The sequence below is a fragment of the Acomys russatus genome, chromosome 3 (genome assembly GCF_903995435.1).
Source record: "Acomys russatus chromosome 3, mAcoRus1.1, whole genome shotgun sequence".
NCBI lineage: Eukaryota > Metazoa > Chordata > Mammalia > Rodentia > Muridae > Acomys > Acomys russatus.
The window spans coordinates 82,629,040-82,654,624 of NC_067139.1; the positions used below are offsets into that span (position 1 = coordinate 82,629,040).

The following is a 25,585-nucleotide window of genomic DNA, read 5'->3' on the forward strand; positions in this document are numbered from 1 at the left end:
TTGCAATGGCAGATAGCTTGACATGATGCTTTATTTTTGACATGATGATTTTTAAATGTGAGGGTTTTGGTACTCTTCTTCTTGTTCTTCTTGTTCTTGTTCTTGTTCTTGTTCTTGTTCTTGTTCTTGTTCTTCTTGTTCTTCTTGTTCTTCTTGTTCTTCTTGTTCTTGTTCTTGTTCTTCTTCTTCTTCTTCTTCTTCTTCTTCTTGTCTTTGTTTGTTCTTGTTCTTGTTCTTCTTGTTCTTGTCTTCTTCTCTCTTCTTCTTCTTCTTCTTCTTCTTCTTCTTCTTCTTCTTCTTCTTCTTTCTTCTTCTTCTTCTTCTTCTTCTTCTTCTTCTTCCCCCTCTTCATCCTCCTTGCAAATGTGGAATACCATTCACATATTAGCACAATTAAAAATAGTTCTGTATATACATGCACATATATGTACAAATACATAACATATACCACAAAATAAGTTGTGATCAACATACATGTCTGTTACGTCTCTCCTCCCAAGTCCACCTCTTCCCTTTCTACCTATGTTATGCAAAGCAGTATCCAAGATCTAATAAAATGAGAAGCAGTATATAAATTTTAACAGAGATATATCTGTGCGTTTGTATTGTTTTACGTAAACTCATCACACTCAATACCATAATATGCATATAGTTGAGTAACACTGGTGATTTCAGGCAGCCATTAGGGACTAGAGAGACCTGCCTCCTTTGGGTGAGGTTTATTCACCATGTCTTGTGCAGCCACCTGTGGAGCAGGTTGAAGGGAAATCAGCAGAGGGCCCTGCCTTCTCAGATGTGGTGAACATCTCCTTCAGGGGTGACTCAACATGACACTCACTGTGAAGACAGAGATCCTTGTTTGTAAGAGAAGCCAGAAGAGCTCCTGCAGGAGATTTGCACTGTGGTTCTGCTGCACTCAAGGACCAAGTGCCATTTCTTCTATGACCATGCTTCCTCACACCTGCTTAGTCCTTGTGCTCCTCCTAATGCTCAGTAAGTTACATTTTTCCCTAGGCACTAATGGTGACATTGTCTTACAATTATGGAAGTTTTTAACCTTCCTCATCACCTATAAAATAATTCTTCCCTTTTTCTTGTTTATTTTTGTGTTTTAGGGAGGAGCAGTGGAGACTCAGTGACTCAGTTAGAAGGTCTGGTCACTCTGACAGAGGGGTTGCCTGTGGTGCCGAATTGCACGTATGAAACTATTTACACAAATCCTTTCCTCTTCTGGTACATGCAATATCTCAATAGAGCCCCTCAGCTTCTCCTGAAGAGCTCCACAGACAACAAGAGGACAGAGCACCAAGGCTTTCATGCCACTCTCCACAAGATCAGCAGCTCCTTCCACCTGCAGAAGTCCTCAGTGCAGCTGGGGGACTCTGCTCTGTACTACTGTGCTCTGGGTCACAGTGAGAGGGGCTGCAGGGGAGGCTGCATACAAACCAAGGGTGCAGAAAGGCGCAGGGGAGCAGCCCTGTGAGGGAGGCTATATGGCTTATTTAAGTGGTGTTCACTGAGCTTCCTGAAAAGCGGCAACAGATGTCAGGTCAGATGCCTGGAAATATAGAATTTTGTGGATATTTTGACAGGATAGGATGGAATTCAGTGCTAGAGCCAACCAAGCCTGTGATGCACAGAAAATGTTCTTTCTTAGGTGGGTGACCTCTCACAGCCAGGATCTGTAGGAAAATCATGACATGTCTTGACATGTAAGATGTCTTACAAAATCTAGTGATTTAAATTCTCCATCGATCTTTTGTTATTGCCCCAGAAATTTATGATTTAAACGAGGACCATAGACTCTCATCTTTAAAAATCTGCTGCAGTCTCTCTCCACAAGTTAATTACATTCCTCCTCTCCTTGGTCCATGTCACAGAGATTCAGCCCAACTTCCCATCTCAGCTACTTGTCTATTGCCAAGAAGAGACACAATGACAACTTATCAAAGATAGCATTTAGTTGGAGGGCTTGATCACAGGTTCTGAGGTTGACCATCATGGTGGGATGTATAGTAGCAGACAAGCAGGCAGACATGGCCCTGAGCAATAGCTAAGAGCTTACATATGATCACGAGCAAGAGGCAGAGATGGGAGAGGCTGGGCCTGGCTTGGGCTTTGAGATTCCAAGGCTCACCCACAACTAGTGATATGTCTGTCTCCTCTGACAAGGTCACACCTCATGATTCCTCCTAAACAGTCCACCAACTGGGAACCAAACATTCAGATAGCTGAGCCTATGGGGGCTGTTCTCATGAAAACCACCGTACTCCCTGACAGCCTTCACTTAGAGAAGCTGCTCATGAAACAAGGCTTAGAGTTCTCATGGAGATGCCCTAAGCTGCAGGGCTTTCCTGGTCTTATACTGTATAACTGTATAACAGACAGCATGGTCATTTAAAAACTCTGTCCAGAAAGCCCTCTCTTTTAGTGTACATGTCCCTCTGCCAGTGCACTTGGCTTAAATTCACACAACGTGGTGTCCTCACCCACCCAGGATACAGTCTAGATTCTCTGATAATTTTCTGGTGTATGGGAAAGGAAGACAAGGTTCTGATCCATCTCAATTCTGTAAACAAAGACTGGTTTAAACTAAAATGTTATAGTGCTCATATTTATCTTTCTGTAAAGAAAGAGCGATCTGAAAAAAACCCACCACCATGCCTCTCAAATGAGACTCACATTTCTGTGCACAAAGAGTAGCAATGACATACATGGTATCTCACCAGTTAGGGAGCACAGTGGGATGTTAAATTTCATTGTAAACATCAAAACTACTTCCAATCACACAGCATAGAATAGAATCTCTCAGATGAGAGCTAGATCAAATAAAACCCCAGTGCCAGTCATGGGAAACCTCCCTTCATGCTGTTAGTCAATGGATTCAAGATTTTCTTCCAAAAAAATCGGCTATCACCATTGCCCATGACTGTTTCCTAGAACTTGAAGGTGAAACCACTTTCCTTAGGACACCATGAACTTCAGACAAGGACATGGGGGAATTTAGCTAGAACTGACCTGAAGTCTCCTTGAGGAGGAGTTCACACAGTGTGTGAAGGTGCTATGGAAGATTCCAGAGGAGAAAGGCACTAAAGAATTCTGCCAAAATGTAAATGCTCTGACCAAAACAATGACCACAATGTCAAGATACAAACAAGGGTGTAACAGTGACACTTTAATCTTGGGAGAACTAATATATATCTTATTGGACCAAAGATCTGCTCAACAGGAAGGGATTCAGGCCCAGTACTGTCATCCTAGTTCACTCCCCATGGCTGGAGAGGCCATAGAAGTGAGCCTACTGCAGCCACTTCCCTAAATCAGTGCTGCGTCTAACTGCATTTTGTATATTTAAGTACATGTACTGACAGGTTAATTCTCATCAATGAACTTTCCTTTTGAAGCAGATAGAGGCTACAGCGGTAATGTTGACAACTGGTCAAAATGCAGAGAGTAAGTGGCTGTGAGGTCTGTGTCCCAGGTATGCTCCACAGGCCCTTACCCAAATTGACTCCAGGCCTAACAGCCCACTGGTATAATAACATGACATATTCTTGAGCTCAAAATGTCTTCAGAATGTTCCATTTGGAAGACTGTTCTTCACCACATATCTCTCAATTTCAATTTTATTGGTCACAAACATATTTTTGGAACTGGATAGGATAAATGACTGAGTTGGACTCCTCATGTGACCCATGATCTCTTCATTGTACAAGTAGGTGTTAACATCAAGAGTTCACAGCCTTTAGCTACTGCTGGTTTAATCATGACTATTTGCTTCTATGTTCCTTAACTCAGAGTCATGTTACTTTACTTACAGATAGCTTTTGGTGCTGTAATCTGTTTCTCTCTTCCTGATTCAGTATTCTTTTCTGCTCTCTCTGCTCCCTGCTACCACGCTGTCCATTCTGATCTGTCTGAAGAGGATTATGTCCTTTGTGTTCTGCCTTTGGCACCAAACTGCCTCACTGAATGGTCCCTGTTAAGGTTTTCACTGACTTCATTTCTCTCTCTCTCTCTCTCTCTCTCTCTCTCTCTCTCTCTCTCTCTCTCTCACTCACACACACACACACACACACACACACACAGCTTATTGATACAAGTTGACCTTCAGAATACAGTGCTAGTGTGAGAACTGTGGTGGTGCATTTGGAAGGCAGTGCTCATAACTACTGCCCCCTGGTGTCCATGTATGGTATACTCTTCTCTTGTGTATAGGACCTAATATATTAAAGGTGTAACTCCAGAATTATGTTGCATTTTATGAGAAATATCAAGGCACTGCACAGGTCACTAAGCCTATCATCAGTTTACCATGTGTTGATTTGACTTTGAGTTCACCAAAGTAACTACTCTGTGATGGGCTTTTCTTTGCTTTTCTTTGTATTTACAATGTTTATATGAGCACATACTTATTTTGAAACTATATACAAATTTGTATATCAGTGAATTAAAAATAACCTTGTAAGTGACAATTGAGGCTTTAAGTTTAGGAATAGACTCACTAATCTACTTTTTGTTCTATCTTCCCCATATAAATCTATATATTACCTCCTTCTTTCTTTTCAACCCTTATCTCCAAACCTAGGAATGAGAGATAAACAAAAAGAGAGACATCTCTGAGTCCAACCTTGTTTTCTCTCTAAATAAGACCAATAATAACTTATAACCAAGTCCCATTGAAAATAACCCTCTATATCTCAAGAAGGCAACCAAATACCTACCAGACCCCCTTAAGGGAAATGGGATATTGTTCTCTTAATGTTTCTTTTAGCTGATTGGGATGAATAATATGTTTGTAGGGGCCCAAATAAAATTGGGGGCATAGTTAAATAAGCTAGGACTAGCATTTGGTCCTACTGCAGTTATTTCATTTAAATTATTTGACAGATGAAGATTCCTCTTTTTCTAATGTGTATGACAATGCATCTGTATAAATGTCTGGTACATGTGTATAGGTTTTGAGGAGGATGGAAGAGAACATCAGATCCTCAGGTGTTGGAGTGACAGGCAGCTGTGAGCTACCTGATATGAATGCTTGGAAAGGAACTAAGGACTCCTGGAAGGAAAATAAATGCCCTTGTCTGCTGAGCCATCTCCCAGGCCCCAAAAAGCGGTCTTTAGTAGGAACATGCACCTGTTTTCTGAGTTAAACATTTGGCTGTTGTTTCCGTGAGTGTGCAGGCTATGTGTGGAGCTGAAGCATGTTCTCCTAGGGCCCTCCTGCTCCATGATCACTAACTACATACAACCCAAGGATCATCTCAAAATGTCCCCCTTCCTCCACAGTACTCCAGGCAGAAGCTCAGCCAAGTCTGGTGTGGGAGGAGCTTCAGGCTCTGAAGACTGGGAGGTAATCAGTAGGGTGTGTTCTGGCATGGGTGGAGCTGGCTGGTGCAGGAGGAGGGCCACTTCACCAGCCACCCTGACACCATAGCCCAGGGGTTGCTTACTTGCTTCTGTCTCCAGTAGCCACACAAGCACCATGAAGAGGCTGCTGTGCTCTCTGTTGGGGCTTCTGTGCACGCAGATTTTCTGTGAGTCTGGCTGTCCACATTCAGGGCACCTGAGAGGATTTGGCACAGCACATGGGCGGGTGGGAAAAGCAGCTCAGGAGTCCTACAGAGCTACCACCTTCTCAAAGGACATGGGGTGCACTCAGGGCTCAGTGGACACTGCAGTGACAGCCATCTGTGTCTCTTTCTCTGTTTCTGTCAGGTGTGAAAGGGCAGCAAGTGGAGCAGAGTCCCGTGTCCTTGGATCTGCAGGAAGGGGAGAATGCAACACTGCAGTGCAACTTTTCCACCACAGCAACTCAGTTGCAGTGGTTTTACCAAAGTTCTGGGGGACGCCTCGTCAGCCTGTTTTACAATCCTTCTGGAACAAAGCAGAATGGAAGACTGATGTCCACGACCATCACTAAGGAACGCCGCAGCTCGTTGCATATTTCCTCCTCCCAGATCACAGACTCAGGCACTTATCTCTGTGCTATGATGCACAGTGCTGTCCACACACCTGCAGCCTGTACACAAACCTGAAGCTGGGTGGGTGTGGTTCTTTCCTGTCATAAGACAGCAGAAAGACACCACAGCACATCTGCCTGTTTTAATACTCCATTCCTGTATTGGTAGAATTGTACCTTCAGATAATCTTTTGGCCCTGTAGGGTCAGGACTTCAGTCTTCATCTTCATTTCTCAATACACAGTCTCTCTCCAAGTATAGATGTCCATCTCAGAACTAACAGAGCAGTTGATGTGAGGAAAGAAGCCATGTGATCATGCAAGACACAGTGTGCTGATCTCATAAGTGGTAAGTGGGAAAAGGATTGAAAGGCAAAGTCAGCCTTCCAGTTAAACAGTTGTGGACAGGTTAGGGTTAGTGAGGAGAAGAACTGAGGTAACTGCAAGAACATTAAGCTGTATGAACTGCAGACTGCAGAGATAGCTGCAGGCTCTACTTGAAGTCCTGTTGCTGAGATAAAACACTCAGAATTAGCAAGCTGAAAGCTGAAAAGATATATTTAGCTTTTACTTCCAGGCCATAGTTTAACACAGATGGTCATCAAGACAGGAGCTCAAACAGGAGATACAAACAGAAACCATGGAGGGAGTCTGTGGCTAGCTCATTCACAGACTCACCTTAATCAGCTTCCTTATACAACCCAGGAGCACTGTCACAGAATGGTGCCCCCAGGGTAGGCTGCTCTCCATTCTTCACATCAGTTTAAAGTAGGATGCTTTTATTAAATTTTTAGAAGATGTTGAGGGGAATTGAAAATATTAAATCTTCTAAGTCATTATTTTGAGTTACCTTTTCATACATTTAACTTTACTTATCATTATTTGAACTTTTCTAGGCAGAGGTCTCAACATCTTTAAAAAGATAAAGAGCATAGCAGTTGTGTGGAAGTACTCAAAACATGTATGTTTTTCAAAGAACATTAAAAAGAATACCTAAATGGCTCTTACAACTCAATAAAACAGAAGGAATGACTCGTTCTAAGAAGAGCAAACTAAGCAGACTCTCTGGGTGATCTTGTATGTGTTGAGGATACATACTTAGAAAGTAGTTGGGCATTGTCTATGTTTAGCCCAGTGACGATTGACGTTCTACTCCAAGATCCATGACTTTACGAAAGGATGGAGACTATTCCAGGAAAATCCAACCTATTGAGATGCACAGTTGTGGGTGCTAGTCACAACGCATATGTCTGCAATAAGACTCCTTCCCCTGCTAAGGCTCAGGAAACACAGAAGGAAAGCTGAGAAGAGCCAGAGGATCAGAGAGTTTGCTTTGAAATTGTGTCTCCTGAAAGTGTCAGAGCTACACAGATGAAGCTTCACCAACATGGCTGTCTGGAAACAACTGAATAAGAACAATTGCCATGCTAAACTGGATGAGGATGTACGCAAGGCCCCAGTTCTAGACAGTGAACTACTGGCACCTAAGGAATGCTGATAGTGGGAGAAACAGAACCCCAGAGAAGAGCACACCAATTGGTTATCCAGCCCTGATTTGTCAGTCCTGAAAACATACACACAAGAAACTTAAGAAGATGAGCAGGTTGTACTTATGATCTTAGAAATAGATATGTATACACATACACACGTACCATCAATTAATGCATCAAGGCCATATATTTGCAAAAGGGCAAGGAGGAAACTATGACAGCTTTTTGAAGGAAGAAAGTTGGGATTGATGTGAAAGAAATAGTAAAATGTACTAAAGCTAATAATCACCATGTGTACACGTCAATGATATAATGGATCTATTTATAAGACTTTATTTTAAATATCAAGCATTTTCATTTTCTTGTGTCTTCTGAAGGGCTTCTCTCATTTTCCAGAAGAAGTGGTTTTACTCATGAGACAACAATGGGTAATTGTGATGATGTATGGAGAAAAGGCTGGAAGACAGGTAAGAAAACCATCTGATAGCTGACCCAACAAACACAACATCTCTTCCCATCGGAAAGTATTGGCTCAGGAGAAAAGCTCAAGGCATGAGCTTTTAAGGTTAGGACTCTTGAGTGAAGACATTCCTCTGTGGCCACCGAGGGGCAGTGCTGCTTCAGAGCAGGGGAAACTGTGGCTCTTCCATGGCTCCTCAGTAAGCTAGGATTGAAAAGTATTTAAGTGACTTAGTGTCTCTGGTTTTATGTTGAGGTCTGCAATCCACTTGGATTTGAGTTTTGTGCAAGGTGACAAATATGGGTCCAGTTGCATTTTTTACACATAGACATCCCATTAGACCAGAACCATTTGTTGAAGATGGCATCCTTTTTCCATTGAGAGGAGTTGGCTTCTTTGTCAAAAATCAAGTCACCGTATATGTGTGGATTCATATCTGGGTCTTCGATTAGATTCCACTGATCAACCAGCCTGTTGCTGTGCCAGTACCATTCTGTTTTAATAACTATTGCTTTATAGTAAAGTTTGAGATCAGGTATGGAGATTCCTCTGGAGTACCTTTTATTGTACAAGATTGTTTTAGCAATTCTGGATATTTTGTTTTTCCATATGAAGTTCAGAATTGAGCTTTCAATGTCTTTAAAAATTTGTGTAGGTATTTTAATAGAGATTGCATTGAATCTCTAGATTGCTTTTGGTAGGATGGCCTCTTTTACTATTTTAATTCTCCCGATCCATGAGCAAGGAAGATCATTCCATGTTCTCATGTCATCTTCAATGTCTTTCTTCAGAGTTTTGAAATTTTTTTCAAACAAGTCCTTCACTTGCTTAGTTAGAGTAACTCCTAAATATTTTATATTGCTTGTGGCTAAGTCACTTAGAAGAAAAAGTGGGGAAGAGCCTGGAACATATTGGCACAGGAGACAACTTCCTGAACAGAACACCAATGGCCCAGGCCTTAATGTCAACAATTAATAAATGGGACCTCATGAGGCTGAGTAGCTTCTGTAAGGCAGGAGACACTGTCAAGAGAACAAAGTGACAGCCTGCAGACTGGGAAAAGATCTTCACCAACCCTACATCTTACAAAGGTCTAATATCCAAAATATATAAAGAACTCAAGAAATTAAACACCACCAAACCAAATAACCCAAATGAGAAGTGGGGCTTGGAATTCAACAGAGAATTCTCAACAGAGGAATATCAAATGGCTGAGAAACACTTAAAGAAATGCTCAACCTCCTTAGTCATCAGGGAAATGAAAATCAAAACAACTCTGAGATTCCATCTTACACCCATCAAAATGGCTAAGATCAAAAAATTAAAGCGACACCACATGCTGGCGAGGATGTGGGGAGAAAGGGACACTCCTTCATTGCTGGTGGGAATCCAAACTAGTACAGCCACTTTGGAAATCTATCTGGTGCTATCTCAGAAAAATGGGAATAGGGCTTCCTCAAGACCCAGCTATTCCACTCCTTGGAATACACCCAGAAGATGCTCCAGCACACAATAAGAAAATTTGCTCAACCATGTTCATAGCAGCCTTATTCATAATAGCCAGAACATGGAAACAGCCTAAGTGTTCATCAGTAGAAGAATGGATAAAGAAACTGTGGTACATATACACTATGGAATACTATTCAGCTATTAAAAACAACGAATTCCCGAAATTTGTGGATAAATGGATTGAGCTAGAAATGATCATAATGATGAGTCAACCCAGAAGCAGAAACACTCAAATGGTATATACTCAATTATATCTGCATATTATCCCAAGGGGCATGTCCCACCAAAGCCTTCACTTACCAGGAAACTGGGACAGAGGGGAGGACATCCTATTGGGACTCTAGATGAGAGAAGCATGGGAGAATAGCAAAGTAGAAGGACCCAGAGGGTCCAAGAAATCTACAAGTAGAACATTATGATAGGCAGATTTGGGCCCAGGGGTCCCGCTCAAACTAAGGCACCAGCCAAGGACAATACAGGCGGTAAACTTTAAACCCCTTCCCAGATCTAGCCAATGGTCAGAACATTCTCCACAGTTGAGTAGAGAGTGGGATATGACTTTCTCAGGTACTCTGGTGCCTCACATTTGACCATGTCCCCTGGAGGGGAAGACCTGGTGGCACTCAGAGGAAGGAAAGCAGTTTACCAAGAAGAGACTGGATACCCTATGAGCATGTACAGGGGGAGGTAATCCCCCTCAGGAACAATCATAGGGGAGGGGAATAAGGGGAAAAGGGAGGGAGGGAAGAATGGGAGGATACAAGGGATGGGAAAACCATTGAGATGTAACAAGAATAAATTAATAAAAAAAGTATTTAAAACAAGTAAAGCACTATCACCTACACTGCTTAAGTTTAATCAGAGACCAAATACATGTATCCATCTAGCCATTCACCTATATTATACCTGATCATCCTGGGCTCATAGTGTCGACAAATAGGAATTTTCAAGTGAACTCTGTGAAAATGCACACTATTCTTCAATGCCAGTGTCATATTACCTTCTCTGATGTACATTTCTAAGGTTGTCACCACAGTTGGTCCAATCTACTGCTACACTGATATAACAGTGTCTAGAATTATGTTGTCTGTCCTTCCCACTTGGAAATCTGCTCATGATTGAAGCCATTTTTAGTCCTTTCCTCCATCAGGATCTCAGAACCAGGGTCCACACCCATCCCCTCGTCATATTGTCTAGTCACTCGAGTGTCTTTAGTGTCTTCAGAAGCTGTGGGTGGGGAGATCATGGCTTCACTTCAAGCTGGAACCCCAACTTGGCAGCATGTGAATCAGTTTTGGGAGAATGTGCAGGGCTGACGAAACATGGGGAGAAGCTAAGGCCTGTTACCACGGATTTACTTTGTCTGATTTAAGTGTGTCCTGGTTCATACATTTTTAAACTTATTTTGTATTTTACAGGAACCCAGTATTAGAAAGCTTTAGATATGCTAAAAATTTTTTGAACTTTTAAAGTCTTTAAATGTTTTAAAATACTGATTTTGTGTTGTTTTTGTTTTTTCCGAGACAGGTTTTCTCTGTGTAGACTTGACTGTCCTGGACTCACTTTGTAGACCAGGCAGGCCTCAAACTTACAGTGATTCGCCTGCCTCTGCCTCCTGAGTGCTGGAATTAAAGGCATGCACCACCACGCCCAGCTTAAAATAAAATACTGATTTTAAAAGTTATATTTTGTTTTATATTCTGATACAAAGATGAGATCTTGGGCATCAATAAGAAAGGAAAGATTGTGGCTTACTAATGCTGTTTTAATGTGCCATGCTGACAGGCAGTAAGTTGTGGTGAATACTCTCTGTCAACTTGAAGCAAAATATCGACATTCAGGAAGAAGGAAGCATAAAAATAATTGTATTTGTCATACCTGTTTGGAGGCATGCCAGTGGATATTTTTTCTGTTAATAGTTGATGTGAACTTGATATTCATGTTTAGTTACAATCCCTGGGGGCCTGTTTTTTTCTGAATGGAAATGGATGGAGAAGGGGTCTTGGGGAAAGGGGAGGTTCAGGAGAGTAAATGGGAGAAAAGGGTGGTGGGAAAACTGCAGTTGGGATGTTATATATGAGAGAAGAGTAATTAAAAAAAAACAATTGTTGACGGGGCCCCAGCCCACCGATTGCACTGTCAGCACTGGGCAGGAGGTCCTGCGTTGTATATAAAACAAGATGAAGAAGCCAGGGAGAGCAACCAGGAAGCAGTTATATGTATGGTCCATGCCACTATTCCAGCGTGAATTCCTGACTTGCTTGTTTCCTTATTTTAGTGATGGACGATGGTCAGAAATGTGAGCCAAATAAATTTTTTCCTCCCTATGTTGCCTCTGGCCTTTATATTGATATTGGCAATAGAAAGCAACATAATCCAAACACCAAAAGAGGTAACCCATTCTCCACACTGACCTTTTTATCTGTTAGTCTGTGGTGCCTAGTAGGCGTATTCTTGCCCTATATGAGGTAACTCACTCTTAACTCATTTTGTGTATGTGTATATGAGCTTCCCAACTAGAGAAAAATTTTAATTTATCCTTTCTCTAATTGTGTAATTATCAAAATTATCAGTACACATTCATTGTGCAATTTAGTTTATTGGGAAATTTTAATGTATGCATATGTAGTGATTTTTTTATATTGTTCTTGGCTTCACTCTCCATTGCCCTTCCCTCTTCCTCTTCCCATCCTCTTTCCCTTACTCATTTGTCTTACTTCTACTTTCAAATTATCTTTACTTTCTTTTTTCCTTATTTTTTTGTTTTGTTTATTTGTTTTTTACAGCTGAGAATACATATGTGTAGGCTTTGAACTTTTCCAAAGTACTTTATTTGGGAGTTCTTTCATGTTTATATCTGCCTTCTAACCAACCTGCCCTAGATAGGAGAGGAAAGAGGTTAATGGGAACAGGAGAAGTAGACATTTTGAGACTCAGCTCCTGTGAGCGATTCCATTAGCATAGTAGGCAAATTCCAGCAGACTCATTAAACGGCAAACAAGCAATACAGCAAAGGCGAATGCAACTACAGCTGTCAAAACCTGGAGCAGAATCTGGAGCTCAAAAACTCAAAGTGTTCTCTGGAGTGGTTCTCTCCAGGAGCACCTCAAAGTGGAGTGATGGACAGCCAAAACAAAAAAGCCAAAACCAAACCAAAGGAAAAACCACCACCACCACCAACAACAACAACAACAAAAACCCAAGCCCCAAGTATCTTCTCAGAGTCCTTACTAGGATGTTTATCAGTTGGTAAAGACCATGTCTCCCCATGAGACAGTTCCTCTTCTGGTGGACAAAACATCACCTGTTCTCTCACAATTGTGTTTCTAGTAGAAAAACCCTACACACTCTCACACAAGTCTGTTTCACATCCCACACTTGGGATTAAAACAAAAACATGCTTACATCCCCTATACGCATATATCGTGTGTCTACACATCTGCTTTATTTTGTTTACATCCTGTCCTTCACTACCACCCATTTTCCTACAGATGGCATGAGTTCATTTTCCCTGTGGCTGAAGATTATTCTGTAGTTTCAGGTACAAGAGTTTGTTCATTCACTGACTGACAGGTGGTACATGGGCTGTGTCTACATAGTGCTCATCATGAGTAATGCTCTAATAAACATGCATATGCAGGTATCTCTCTTATATTATAACCTTGTTTTCCCTGGATTAATGCTCAGAAGTGGCATTAGTTAAATCACTGGACTTACTTCCTTACTACCTTGCTTCCTTTTTTTTCTTCCTTCTTTTGATCCTTTCCTTTTGCTTTCTTTCCTTACTTCATTCTTCCTCCTCTCCCTCTCCACCCCTTTCTTTCTTTCTTTCTTTCTTTCTTTCTTTCCATACTGTAATTCTTGATGTCTATACCAACACACATTTCTAGCAACAGTACATAATTCTGTAATTATAAATGGGATTTCTGGTTCTCATGACTCTATTATCAGCAATATCAAATTTGAGCAAAATGGGGGAGGACTTCCTGTGTTAGAAACAGCTTTAGACAACGTTTTTAAAGGGTGGAGCCAGCTGAAAGAACTGAGTGCCTGTAAAGTTGGAGCCAGTGTTCTGTGAGGAGATAAAAAGCCACCTGAGTTCTCTGCTAGCTTCAATCTAGGAGGAATGAACAAGGTCCTGAAAGCATCGTTTCTAGTCCTAGGCCTTTACCTAGCCTGTGAGTCATGGGGAGAAACCACATATTCCAGGCTATGTGATTAATTTGGAGACATGAGAGAATTAGAACAGCAGACAAAATAGTCAATGTTGAAATCATAAGCAGGTAGTGCATACCAGGAGACCTAATGATGCTTGTTATTTCTCTACACAGGGGTCAGTGGCCAGCAGGAGAAACATGACCAGCAAGAGGTGAAACAAAGTCCCCAGTCTCTGACTGTCTGGGAAAAAGAGACTGCCATTCTGAACTGCACTTATGATAACAATGCATTTGACTACTTCACATGGTACCGGCAGCTCCCTGGGGAAGGCCCTGCACTTCTGACCTTCATACGATCTGTGTCTAATAAAAAGGAAGATGGAAGATTCACTGTCTTCTTCAGTAAAAAGGAGAAAAAGTTCTCCTTGCACATCGCAGACACTCAGCCTGGAGACTCAGCCACCTACTTCTGTGCAGCAAGTGCACTGTGCTCTCCAGGCACCTGTAGCCCACACACAAACCTGCAGCTGAGGCTCCAGCTGTGGTGTTGAGCCTAGCACAGTGTGGAGAGGTTCTCATTTGCAGGGGCAGGGGGCAGGGGACACAGTGAGTGTAAGGATTAGACTCACTCAGGCCAGAACAGTCCATGTCGAAGTCAGTGCTTGCTTTTCTCCAGTCTCCCTGTGCTCCTTAGGAGTAGATGAGGTTTCAGATACATTTCCTTAATTAGTTTAGGGGAATCATTTTCCTGCATGGCTGTGCAAATGGTTCTCTGTGTAGTTGATATGTACCAACTGTAAACTATGAACTCACTGTCTTCCTATGCTCTTGTGAATTATGTTGTTAATGTGCAGTTGTTACAACCCAGTGTCAGGAGACCTCAACTATGGCTACTGGGATAGAAATTTCATAGACTTGTCTTTTACCTTAATTTTCTCTGATGACCAGGGGAGTGCTGACTTACACTGACCTTTATACGTCCTCTTGTTTTATCTCTCATATCCTCATCTATCTTCAAGAAATTCAAGTATGTAAGGCAGGAGGCACTCACAAATATGCGAGTGTGTTTACAAAAGATAAATGACATCAGTGAGAAGAAAGACTTCAATTCAGTCATAAAATGGAAATATGACTTTCACTAAAACAGTATTGAATATATTTTTTAATCAAACAGAAGCATCTATAGTCTTTGTGTCCACCAGGAGTGCACAGAATTGAAAACGGACCTCTCATAGCCTAACACTTTGCAAGATACATTCATTTAATATATATCACATTTCCATATGGCTATGTAGATCTCAACAAGATTTCTGAAAGTAAAATTTTGAATTAGTTTATAAATACAAATATGTCATGCCACATGGTTAATGGCTGTGATCACCCTATCTATTTGGTCACCAAGGCAAGAGGAATGCTTGAGGCTATGTCTGGTAGTGAAACTCTTCTCAGAAAACCAAAATCAACAACAACAATGTGGAAGAGGTTTAAGTTAAATATGTAAATCCTTCAATCTTTTTCTGACACAGAGTGAATAGTTTTTCAGGATGCAAAAAGAAATTCACAAAGGAAAATAAAGTCAGCTGGCTCTTAGCAGTGCAGGATGTATCTCTCAATACCAGTAGGAGAACCCCTCCTGCCTTTCAAGGCATTCTATCCTTGTCAAGTTTTAAATTTGTAACAGAAGTATCTGACTGAAATAGACTTCACTGATTACAAACACGTAGGCTGGAAGGGGAGAGAAAGAATATTTAAGAATACAGAAGAGATTATTGGGGGAACTCTGTGCACTTCAAGACAGAAGCCTGAACATCATAGGGAATGAAAAGCTGGAAATTATTTAGTGAGAAATGAAAGGCAGTCAAGAAAATTTGATTTAGAATAATCTAATCCTCACCACTTGGGTGTCTTCATGAGGTGCTCAAGCAAATCCTGCTTTTGGAAGTGAAGGTTTGACATAAATTCCTTCACCAGTTGCATTTTCAACAACAGTCAAGAAGAGCTTTCATTTCTTCAATGCCTGAAGAGTGATGTTTATTTTGGGCAATGCTCACATGACCACAGTTTTGTGAATGAAAGATCACTTCAAAAGGGGTGTTGTTTTCATGAAAACTATAGCAGCAGGTGCAGAACAGCACCAAGCATCGGCATGCTCCTGTGGCAATGGATGACATCACTGGACATCTGGACTCAGAGGCTCCTCACTCTCCTGCTTCTCCTTCCCAGACTCCTGCTCAGATCCCCACACAGTTGTTTCACTACAGGAAGCCTGTTCTGGGGACAACAACTCTCCAGGACCCTTCAGAGACCCAAGAATCACAAGTTTGTTTTAATCTCACTTGTCTCAGCTGATGTATTTTGGATATGAAGTCTCAGTATTTTGGGGTGAGAAGGAAAGAAGTTGGGGTGAGAATTTCTGCTGTTTCTCTCCAGGGAAGCCAGGATTGGTGATTGTGATTCACCTTCAGTCAAACCAGAGTCAGAACAGCTGAGAGATGAGTGAGTACAAGGAAAACACTAAGAATCCATGCTGCCTTCCCACTCTGTATTCAGGCCACCAACTTCGTGGTCTTTCTCCCACTCTCATTCTTAAAAAGAAAACTCTCCAAACAACAAAAGCATACCCCCTTAAAAATAAAAACCAAAGCAAATAAAAGAAAGGCCAATGCAATTAAAAAATCTGAAACCAAACAAAACTGACTGGCAAGACTAAGAGAAGAGTAAAAACCTCATCAAAATATATTGTGTGGACAAAAGTTAATTAAACAAAAGAAGAAAAGGCTATAGCAGTTGGTACTTGCTGGGAAAGAAAAAACCATCTTTCTTCAATATAGTGACACAAAGTTATCAAACATGATTTGACTGAGGTAACCACATCTCCTAACTCTGTTTTGTGTCTGCTTTGAGATTTCTCAGTCACATCTGCCTTGGCAACACATGGGAAATTTCCATGACCCTGCCGTTGGTCCAGACATTGTAACCAAAATAATTGATGTTAATACAAACTAAACATTAACTAAAATAATTGAGGAAGGTAAAAGTCAAAATTAAATGTCATTCTGTGCTAGATATAACCACTCTGTTCTGTCTAAGCAAACAATGTTACAAAGTTACTATGATATTAACCAGAGACATTGGTGCAACTGCGGCATTAGTGATTTTTTTCCCCAAAATGTTCTACCCCTCAGCTTTTACATCCAGAGACTCTGACCTTAGCCAGTTCTTGGACACTGGCGAAAAAGAAAAATCTCTAATAATCTTGGTTAGCCTAATTAGCATGGCACTCTATATTTCAACCATACTCCAGGGCAGAACCCCTGCCCAAGAGGAGCTCACAAACACACAATTGGTTCCATGTACTTTGTATCTTTTTTCTTTTGTTTTGTTTTGCTTTTTTGCTGTTTTCAAACTTTTAGCTAAATATTTGTTTTTAGAAGGATGTATAAAAGAGAAATTGTAAATTTGGATAAAGTAGGAAGGTGGGGAGGATCTAGGAAGTGTTGCAGTAGCAGAAATAATATAATTAAAGTATATTACATGAGAAATTTGTTTTATGAGGCAATAAAAACCCAATGAGTTCTGGTTTGTTCTAATAAAGCCCCTCAGGTCTAATTGCAGACTGCCTTATTGACATTGATATTTTTAAAGTATTGTTTTTGTTTTGGTTAAAATATTACTACAACATTTTTACATGTAATTACATTACACACCTGAAACCCCTTCTGTGTCTTTCACCTCCCACCTCTCTCATGCTCTCCAATAACAACTTCAAATCCATGGCGTCTTTTCTATGATTATTGTTGTTTTGTTATACACACATGTGCATGTGCACACACACACACACAGACACTTACTTACAACCTGCTGAGTCTGCCTAGTGTTGCTAGTGTGCATATGATGTCAGTGCTGACCTCTTGCTATTTTATCATTAATCAGGGCTCTTCCCTGGGGTGACCATTTCTCACTCTGTCATCAGTACTTAGTTGTCTGTAGTTTCTTGACTAGTGATGGGCATCATGACATTTCCTGTACTAAAGATTTTTGTTCTTAAAAAATAATAGAAATGTTATTGAAAATTTTAATCCCAGGTGTTGGGCTATGAGGCTCCTTAACAGTGTGACTATGATTTGCCTCATGCTCTAACAGGGGCGTGGTCCTTCCAGCTACATATTGTTTCTTTAATGTGTGACTTATAAATGCTAGGGTCGTAAATAACTGGGTTGCTGTTGTAAGGTGGTTGGTGGTTGGAAGCTGTTGGTTGCTGTTTGTCTACTAGGCATGCACAAAGAAACAAGAAGTTAGATATCCTGATGGTAAAGATTAAACATGCCCAAAGACTTGGCACCCATAATGAATAGAAAGTAGTCTAAAGATAACTTCATTCGCTTTGCCCTCCATTCCCTTTTCTGTATTTTAAGAGTAGAAGTTTGTAAGGGAAGAAGAAAATGGGGTGGAGAATGGTGGGAGATAAAATAAGGACCCACAAAGGAAGAAAGTCTAGCTACAGTTTTCCATGCTTATTGGTGTTTTCATTGTTCAGGACATGTCATGCAGACATATTGCTGTGCTACCAAGGATACAGATTCCCCTCATTTCTAGAAGTCAGTCTTGCAGCAGACTTTCTGGTCTTCTGGCTCTTACATTTTCCTGTTGCCTTGTTTTTATCCATGTTTTTAGAGCCTTAGTTGCAGGAGTCTTGTTGAAGATGTATTTGGTGGGAGTGAAACTCCAATGATCAGCTCTTCTCTATATTTTGACCAGTCCTGACTTTCGGTGATCGTCTCCATCTAAGAAAATCCTCCTTGAGAGCTATGAGAGGTGCGCACACATGTGGGAGTACGGCAAGTATTTGACCACAGTTGATAAGAATGCTGGTTTGGTAAAGTGGCAGCAGCAGATTCTCCTCTAAGACCGACTGTCACTAGGTCTGAGGAGTTAGCTAGGGTTCTATATGGACCCTGACTTCCCTCTTGTTGAGTGAGTCGTAAGTCTAATTACAGAGCCGTTGGTCACCACGGAGTCATCAGTGCCACCATTGCACCTTTACAAACACTTTGCTGGGCTCTTCGTTGTTGTGGGACAAAAGCATCACATCCAGATAGGTCTATTGATGCTGACTTCTTTTGGCACCTTGCATAGCACCTATCACACACAGTGATGAGGCATTGGGGTCAGAGCCAGGTCACGTCTTCCAAGTCCTGCATTCAGAGTGCATGGCATCTTCACTAGGGACTTGGCTTTGATCTCTGAGAGACAATCAAATGCAACAGCAAAAGTCAGCACTCTCCTGGGAGCCTCTTGGATTCCCATGATAAGCATATTAAAAAGAGGTTTTCCGTGCCTGGCACTTGGCTTCTTGTTAGATCATCTGTTTCGTGAGAGGGTTAGGGCAAGTGGGATAACATCATTAACATATCTATGTAATATGATTCCAGGTAAACAGGAATCCATGTGCCCTCCTAAGGTTATGTTGGACATCCTCAGTGGTATTTATCTTCTCTCTCCCCTTCTGTAAAGGTTTTCATCCCCAGGTCAGAATCAAACTATTACCCCAATTTCCTTAACAACTGATTTCTTTGTATTATTCTTTAAATATTAAGGTTTATTCTTTTAAAATATTTTATTAATTGTATATGTAGGGGTGATTGGAAGCACACATGTCTGTATGAGTGTACACAGGAGTGTGATTACATGGGTAGTCTCTTCTTTCTCTTCTGTGTATTTGAAGGCCAAAAAATTGTGTTCATGCTCAAAGCTGGAGTTTTCAGGTTTTACAGGGCATTTAACTTGTTGAACGTGTCCTGGGAGATGAACTTCAATTTTTATCATTAGCAACATGTGCTTTTCACCGTTGAGCTATCTCTGCATCAGCCTTAAGCTTTATCTTCACTGGGGAGTATCAATTAAACCACAAGGAAAGACAAAGCTGTGCGTAGAGTGAAACTGATTGTGTCTCAGCACTTAAGCCCAGTGTACTGCAAAGCCACATCTCAGAGGCTGTTATCCTGCAGCATGGACAGCGTCCACCTACTCTGGGGAGATCTTCAGCATGGGCACAGCCCTGCCAGCCTGAGCTCCCCAGGCTTCTGTGGCTCCTAGGGTGGGCTGCTTGGCTGCAGAACCTGCGATCCAGGGCATGTGCCCTCTGCACAGAGTAGTGAAACGGCAGAGGCATAGACCTCAGATACCAGAAACTAGTCCCTCAAATGCTCATTACTGTGCTATTTTACCTCATAGGGAGAACTGGAGCTCTTTAGAGACCTTGCTTATATTTTCTCTTCTGGTTGCCATTTGGCTTATTTAAATCATCCATTGGAAAAATGAGAGCAAATCACAGATTGACAGCTATGTTCTAATTGGTGATACAGCAGTCCACAACAATGCAGTCTCCAACTCATGTGGCTTTAACATGCACCTAAGTGCTTGCCAATTATATGTATCCTGAACATGTAATAGGTCATGGAGAGACCTGGCAAGGTTATCATGAGACTGGTTTCTAAGTTAAAATCTACAGACTTTACCATATGGAATGGAATAAGACAGGACAATGGTATAGAACCTTCTAGGACATGTAATAAGTAGAGTTCTCTGTGTGGAGAGAGCAGATCATACCTTCTGAAGAAACTTTGTTGTTACATTTTTAAAAGCCAGTCAGTTTTTACGTCAGTAGGCTTTTAAATTATAGTAACACCCCTCCACACTGTGTGTGTATGTGTATGTGTATCAGTGTGTGTGTGTGTGTGTGTGTGTGTGTGTGTGTGTGTGTAAACCAGTGGCAAACATTTGGTATCTTTGTCTATCATTTTCCCCGATCATTTCTCTCTGTGGGAACTCTCACTGAAACTGAAGCTCACCATTTGACTGACTAGTGAGACTCAAGGGTCCTGCTTTCTCTGCGTTCCTGAGGTCAGACTGCAGGTGCATGTACATCATCTGGATCCTTATGTGGCCACTGCATATCCACATGTAGGGTCTCATGATATTCAGCAGGCATCTGGCACACTGAGCATCTCCTTAGCCTCTTTTTTTCTTTATTTTTTAATTTTACTTTTTATTCATTTTTACTTTTTTTTTTACTCTTTTTAAAATTACTTTATTCATATTAAACTCATTCTCCCTAGCCTCTTAAGGCTACCATTTTATTGCTGGTACATTTTCACAGAATATAAGCAGTTGAGCATTTTCTTGAATGCTGTTGGACTGCCCTTTACCACACAATTTACAACTAGTTCACTTAATTGCAGAATTTTTATAGATCTTAGCAATCAGCAAGAGCAGAAGACTATTTCCAATGCCAGTGTTTCATGGGAAATCCATGGATCCATGAGAGCTTTATTATTGTTTTTTTTTTCTGTTAAGCTTAGTTAGACAGTTAGACAATAGATGGAGATAAACAAACATGTTACAGTGGTCTGTTAGGGCATTACACATCACACATGGCTCATGATGAATGTGACTTTGGGTTCCACTACTGTCCCACTGAATAGCACTCATGTGTGTAAAGCAATCTCACCCCCAGCAGCAATGGATTATTTCAAGGTCCCTTTAAATGCTAGTAAGAATGACAAGGAAGCAAGTAAAAATCAGTAGTGAGCTATAGTTTTTTTCCCCTCTATAAATAGAACTTGTGACCTATGGCCATACAAAACCAATTTCCTGTTGCAGTGTAAGAAACAAAGGAGGGGCATGTGCATACTGCCTGGCTCTCAGACATTGAGTGCTGAGCAGAAGCAGAGCTGTCACACGCATACAGAGGGACGTGTGCCACATGCCTTCCCACAACCTGCTCTGTGTGTTGGTGGCCCTGACCTTCTCTGGTATGGATGTTTCGCATATAGCTAAGGATATTAAGCAGGAAGCATTGCCCTAGGCAGTTCACATGGACATGAGGGAAAAGAGGGATTGGAGAAAAGCTAGCAGAATGTATCTTCAGTTTGTTTTGTGTTTGAGTCTAAAGGGGCCCAATTCCAACTGTACTTTGTTCATACTGAAACAGGATAAGCTTTCTATTAACTCCGCTGTTTCTTCTGCAGGATCCAATGTTTCCAGGAAAGTGACTCAGGTCAAGTCAAGCATAAACGTGCATGAGGGACAAGAAGTCACCCTGGACTGTTCAAATGAGACAAGTTATAATTATTACCATCACTTTTGGTACAAGCAACGACTTACTGGAGAGATGATTTTCCTTTATCGCCAGATTTCCATTTCTGCTGAGTATGAGAAGGGAGTCCGCTATTCTGTTATGTTTGAGGAATCAGCCAAGTCCATCAGCCTTGTCATTTCAGCCTCAGAGCTGGAGGAATCAGGGACGTATTTCTATGTGCTCTGGGAATTGGCCCACAGTGTTTGAAGTGACAGCACAGGCTGAACAAAAACTGGAAATCCTTAATCAGCTCCCATCTCAGGAGCCCAGCTGAGAAGCACACCTGCACATGCTGAACAAGAAGGTCTCACCTGTGGATGCTTCCTCTGTGGTCCATACCAGTGGTGTGTTTCTCATTCTATGCAATTTAGAGATAGTTATGGTTACCTGATTTTTTTTAATAGTTTGACTGGATAGCATTTAGTTAAAAATAGATCACAGAAAAGATGTGTGGTGTTTGCTACAGTTGGGAATCTTGCACCACAATGATTTATAAGGATTATTTTCTCTTTAAGTTGGCATCAACACATCCCTCAGAGGAGGTATCTTGAAGAGCAAAGAACATACTTTACTGGTGATTTCACACCCAGAGAGGCAGAGCCCTCTTGAGTCAATTAGTCAGAGACAAATTTTAAAGATTTCACCCCATGAAATACTGGTGGTTCCTGGGTATCTTGGCAAATCTTTTTCCTTGCATCTGGGACTGAGCCTGAGGTACTGAAAGTCAGATAGGCCAGCAGTTGGGAAGTAAAGTGAATGAATAGAGCTCCTAGATGTATTGATACCTGTGAAGATACAGTAAGACCCAGAAGGCAAATGGAATATAGAAGCATGGACCTCTTCTGGCTCCATGATCCCTCTTGTTTGGGGAAATTTTAGAAGAAGCTATGCCATTTGCCAACACGCTACACATAGAATAAGCCCAATATGAAGAAAAGCTAGATAAATGAGCAGGAGGGAGGTAATGGTAAAGTGAGGTGGAGCCTCATTGGCATCCTCTGTGCCTGGGGGGGGGAAACACCTCTCATAAACAAGGACATCTAAAACTGTTAGTCAGAGAGTAAAGATCAGTATCCCAAGTAAGTGAAAGCTGTAAACGTGGAACCACAAGTCTCATATATAAGAGAGTTCACTTGGGACCAAAGCCAGGTGGGGAGACGAAGAGAGCCACTACATAGCAACAAAAGGTAAGGATAGGAACATGAGTACATGAAGCTTTCCAACTGTCGGTTCAACAAAATAAACACTAAATGATGTAAAATGTCACATAGGCCCCTAATGAATAAGGACCTGGGATTTCAGTGCCTCACTGTGACTTTAGTGAGACCCCATCATGAGAAACCAGCAAAGAAACTTCAGGCTTAAGGCATCTTGCAAATGCACCTCTCTGATTTTGGCAGGAGAATTCTAGGCAGGCAAGGGAAGGCTTGGGAACTATTTATAGAAGTCACTAAATACAAAGAACAAAATCTTTTTTTTTCTATATAGTAATTTTTTTCTCTTTTTTTATTAATTTATTCTTGTTACATCTCAATGTTTATCCCATCCCTTGTATCCTCCCATTCCTCCCTCTCCCCCCCCCATTTTCCCATTATTCCCCTCCCCTATGACTGTTCCTGAAGGGGATTACCTCCCCCTGTATATTCTCATAGGGTATCAAGTCTCTTCTTGGCAACCTGCTGTCATTCCTCTGAGTGCCACCAGGTCTCCCCCTCCAGGGGACATGTTCATAGCAGCCTTATTCATAATACAAGGGCACCCATATTTGTAAAAGATCTGCTAAAAACCTTAAACAACACATCGATCCCCACACAATAATAGTGGGAGACTTCAACACCCCACTCTCATTGAAGGATAAGTCATTGAAACAGAAACTAAGACGAGAAATAACATCATTAAGTAATGCAATGGGCCAAATGGATCTAACAGATATCTAAAGAACCTTTCACCCAAATAAGAAAGAATACACCTTCTTCTCTGCACCCCATGGAACCTTCTCCAAAATTGATCACATCGTAGATCACAAAGCAAGCCTCAATAGATACAAGAGGATTGAAATAATACCTTGTATCCTATCAGATCACCTTGCTCTTAGGCTGCAATTCAACAACAACAGAAATAACAAAAAGCCTACACATATGTGGAAGCTAAACAACTCTCTGCTAAATGACACCTGGCTCAGGGAAGAAATAAAGAAAGAAATCAAGGAGTTTCTGAAATTCAATGAAAAGGAAGGAACAACACACCCAAATTTGTGGGATACATTGAAAGCAGTGCTAAGATGAAAATTCATAGCACTAAGTGCCTTTAAAAAAAATTGGAAACATCACACATAAGCATCATAACGACACAGCTGGAAGTCCTAGAAAAAAAGAAGCAGAAACACACAAGAGGAGTAGACATCTGGAAATAATCAAACTCAGGGGTGAAATTAACAAATTAGAAACTAAGAAAACAGTCCAAAGAATCAACAAAACCAAGAGCTGGTTCTTTGAGAAAATCAACAAGATACTTTATATTATTTGTAGCTATTGTGAAGGGTGTAGTTTCCCTGACTTCTTTATCAGACTGTTTGTCATTGTATACAGGAAGGCAACTGATTTTTCATCTTGATTTTGTATCCAGCCACGTTGCTGGAGGTGTTTATAAGATGTACGTGTTCCTTGATAGGATTTTTTTGGGTCACTTTTGTATGCTATCATATCATCTGAGAATAGTGAAAGTTTGGCTTCTTCCTTTTTAAATTGTATCTCTCTGATCTCCTTTAGCTGTCTTACTGCTCTAGCTAGGACTTCAAGTACTGTATGGAAGAGACGGGGAGAGAGTGGGCAGACATGTTGTGTCACTGATTTCTATAGAATTGAGTTAAATTTCTCTACATTTAGTTTGATGTTGGCTGTAGGTTTGCTGTATATTGCCTTTATTATGTTTAGGTATGTTCCTTGTATCCCTCTTCTCCAGGACTTTTAAGCTGAATGGGTATTGGATTTTGTCAAATGGTTTTTTGGCATCTAAGGAGATGTTCATGTGGGTATTTTTTCCTTCAGTTTTCTTACATGATGAATCACATTGATGGATTTCCACATACTGAACCTCTGCATGCCTGGGATGAGGCCTAATTGGTCATGGTGAATGAAAGTTTTAATGAGTTCTTTTTTCTTTTAAAATATATTTTATTAATTTATTCATATTACATTTAAATTGTTATTCCATCCCTTGTATCCTCCCAATCCTCCCTCCCTCCTATTTTCCTCTTACTCCCCCCTTTATTACTGTGACTGAGGGGGACCTCTTCCCCCTGTGTATGCTCATAGGGTATCAAGTCTCTTCTTGGCAGCCTGCTATCCTTCTGCTGAGTGCCATCAGGCCTTCCCATCCAGGGGATGTGGTCAAATATGGGGTAGCAGAACTCATGTGACAGCCAGACCCCACTCTCTACTAGTTTGAGAGTATTTTATTGAGTATTTCTGCATCAATGTTCATAAGAGAAAGTGCTCTGAAATTCTCTTTCTTTGTGCGTCTTTCTGTGGTTTATGTATCAAGTTGACTGTGGCCTCAAAGAATGAGTTGGGTAATGTTCCTTCTGATTCTATTTTGTAAAATAATTTGAAGAGAATTAGGAGTGGGCCTTCTCTGAAGGTCTGGTAGAATTTTGCATGAATCAATCTCTGCTCCTGAGGTTTCTTTTGGTGGGAGACATTTGATGATTGCCTCTTTTTCCTTAGGTGTTATATGACTATTCAATTTACTTACCTGATCTCGGTTCATTTTTTTTTTTTTTATTTATTTATTTTTTTTTATTAATTTATTCTTGTTACATCTCAATGTTTATCCCATCCCTTGTATCCTCCCATTCCTCCCCCCCCAT

At 41.0% G+C, this 25,585-nt stretch overlaps 1 pseudogene and 2 gene segments (V, D, J or C); all 3 read left to right on the plus strand.

The window, feature by feature from the left end:
• The first annotated feature begins 941 nt into the window (after positions 1-941).
• LOC127187166 (T-cell receptor alpha chain V region CTL-F3-like) lies at positions 942-1,520 on the plus strand (annotated as a pseudogene).
• Positions 1,521-5,485: 3,965 nt separating this feature from the next.
• Positions 5,486-6,038, plus strand: LOC127187167 (T cell receptor alpha variable 22-like). The segment is given in 2 exon segments: positions 5,486-5,537; positions 5,719-6,038. Coding segments are annotated over 2 exon segments (372 nt in total).
• A 7,508-nt stretch (positions 6,039-13,546) lies between these two features.
• On the plus strand, positions 13,547-14,128 carry LOC127187168 (T cell receptor alpha variable 23/delta variable 6-like). The segment is given in 2 exon segments: positions 13,547-13,598; positions 13,752-14,128. Coding segments are annotated over 2 exon segments (429 nt in total).
• Positions 14,129-25,585: the final 11,457 nt, after the last annotated feature.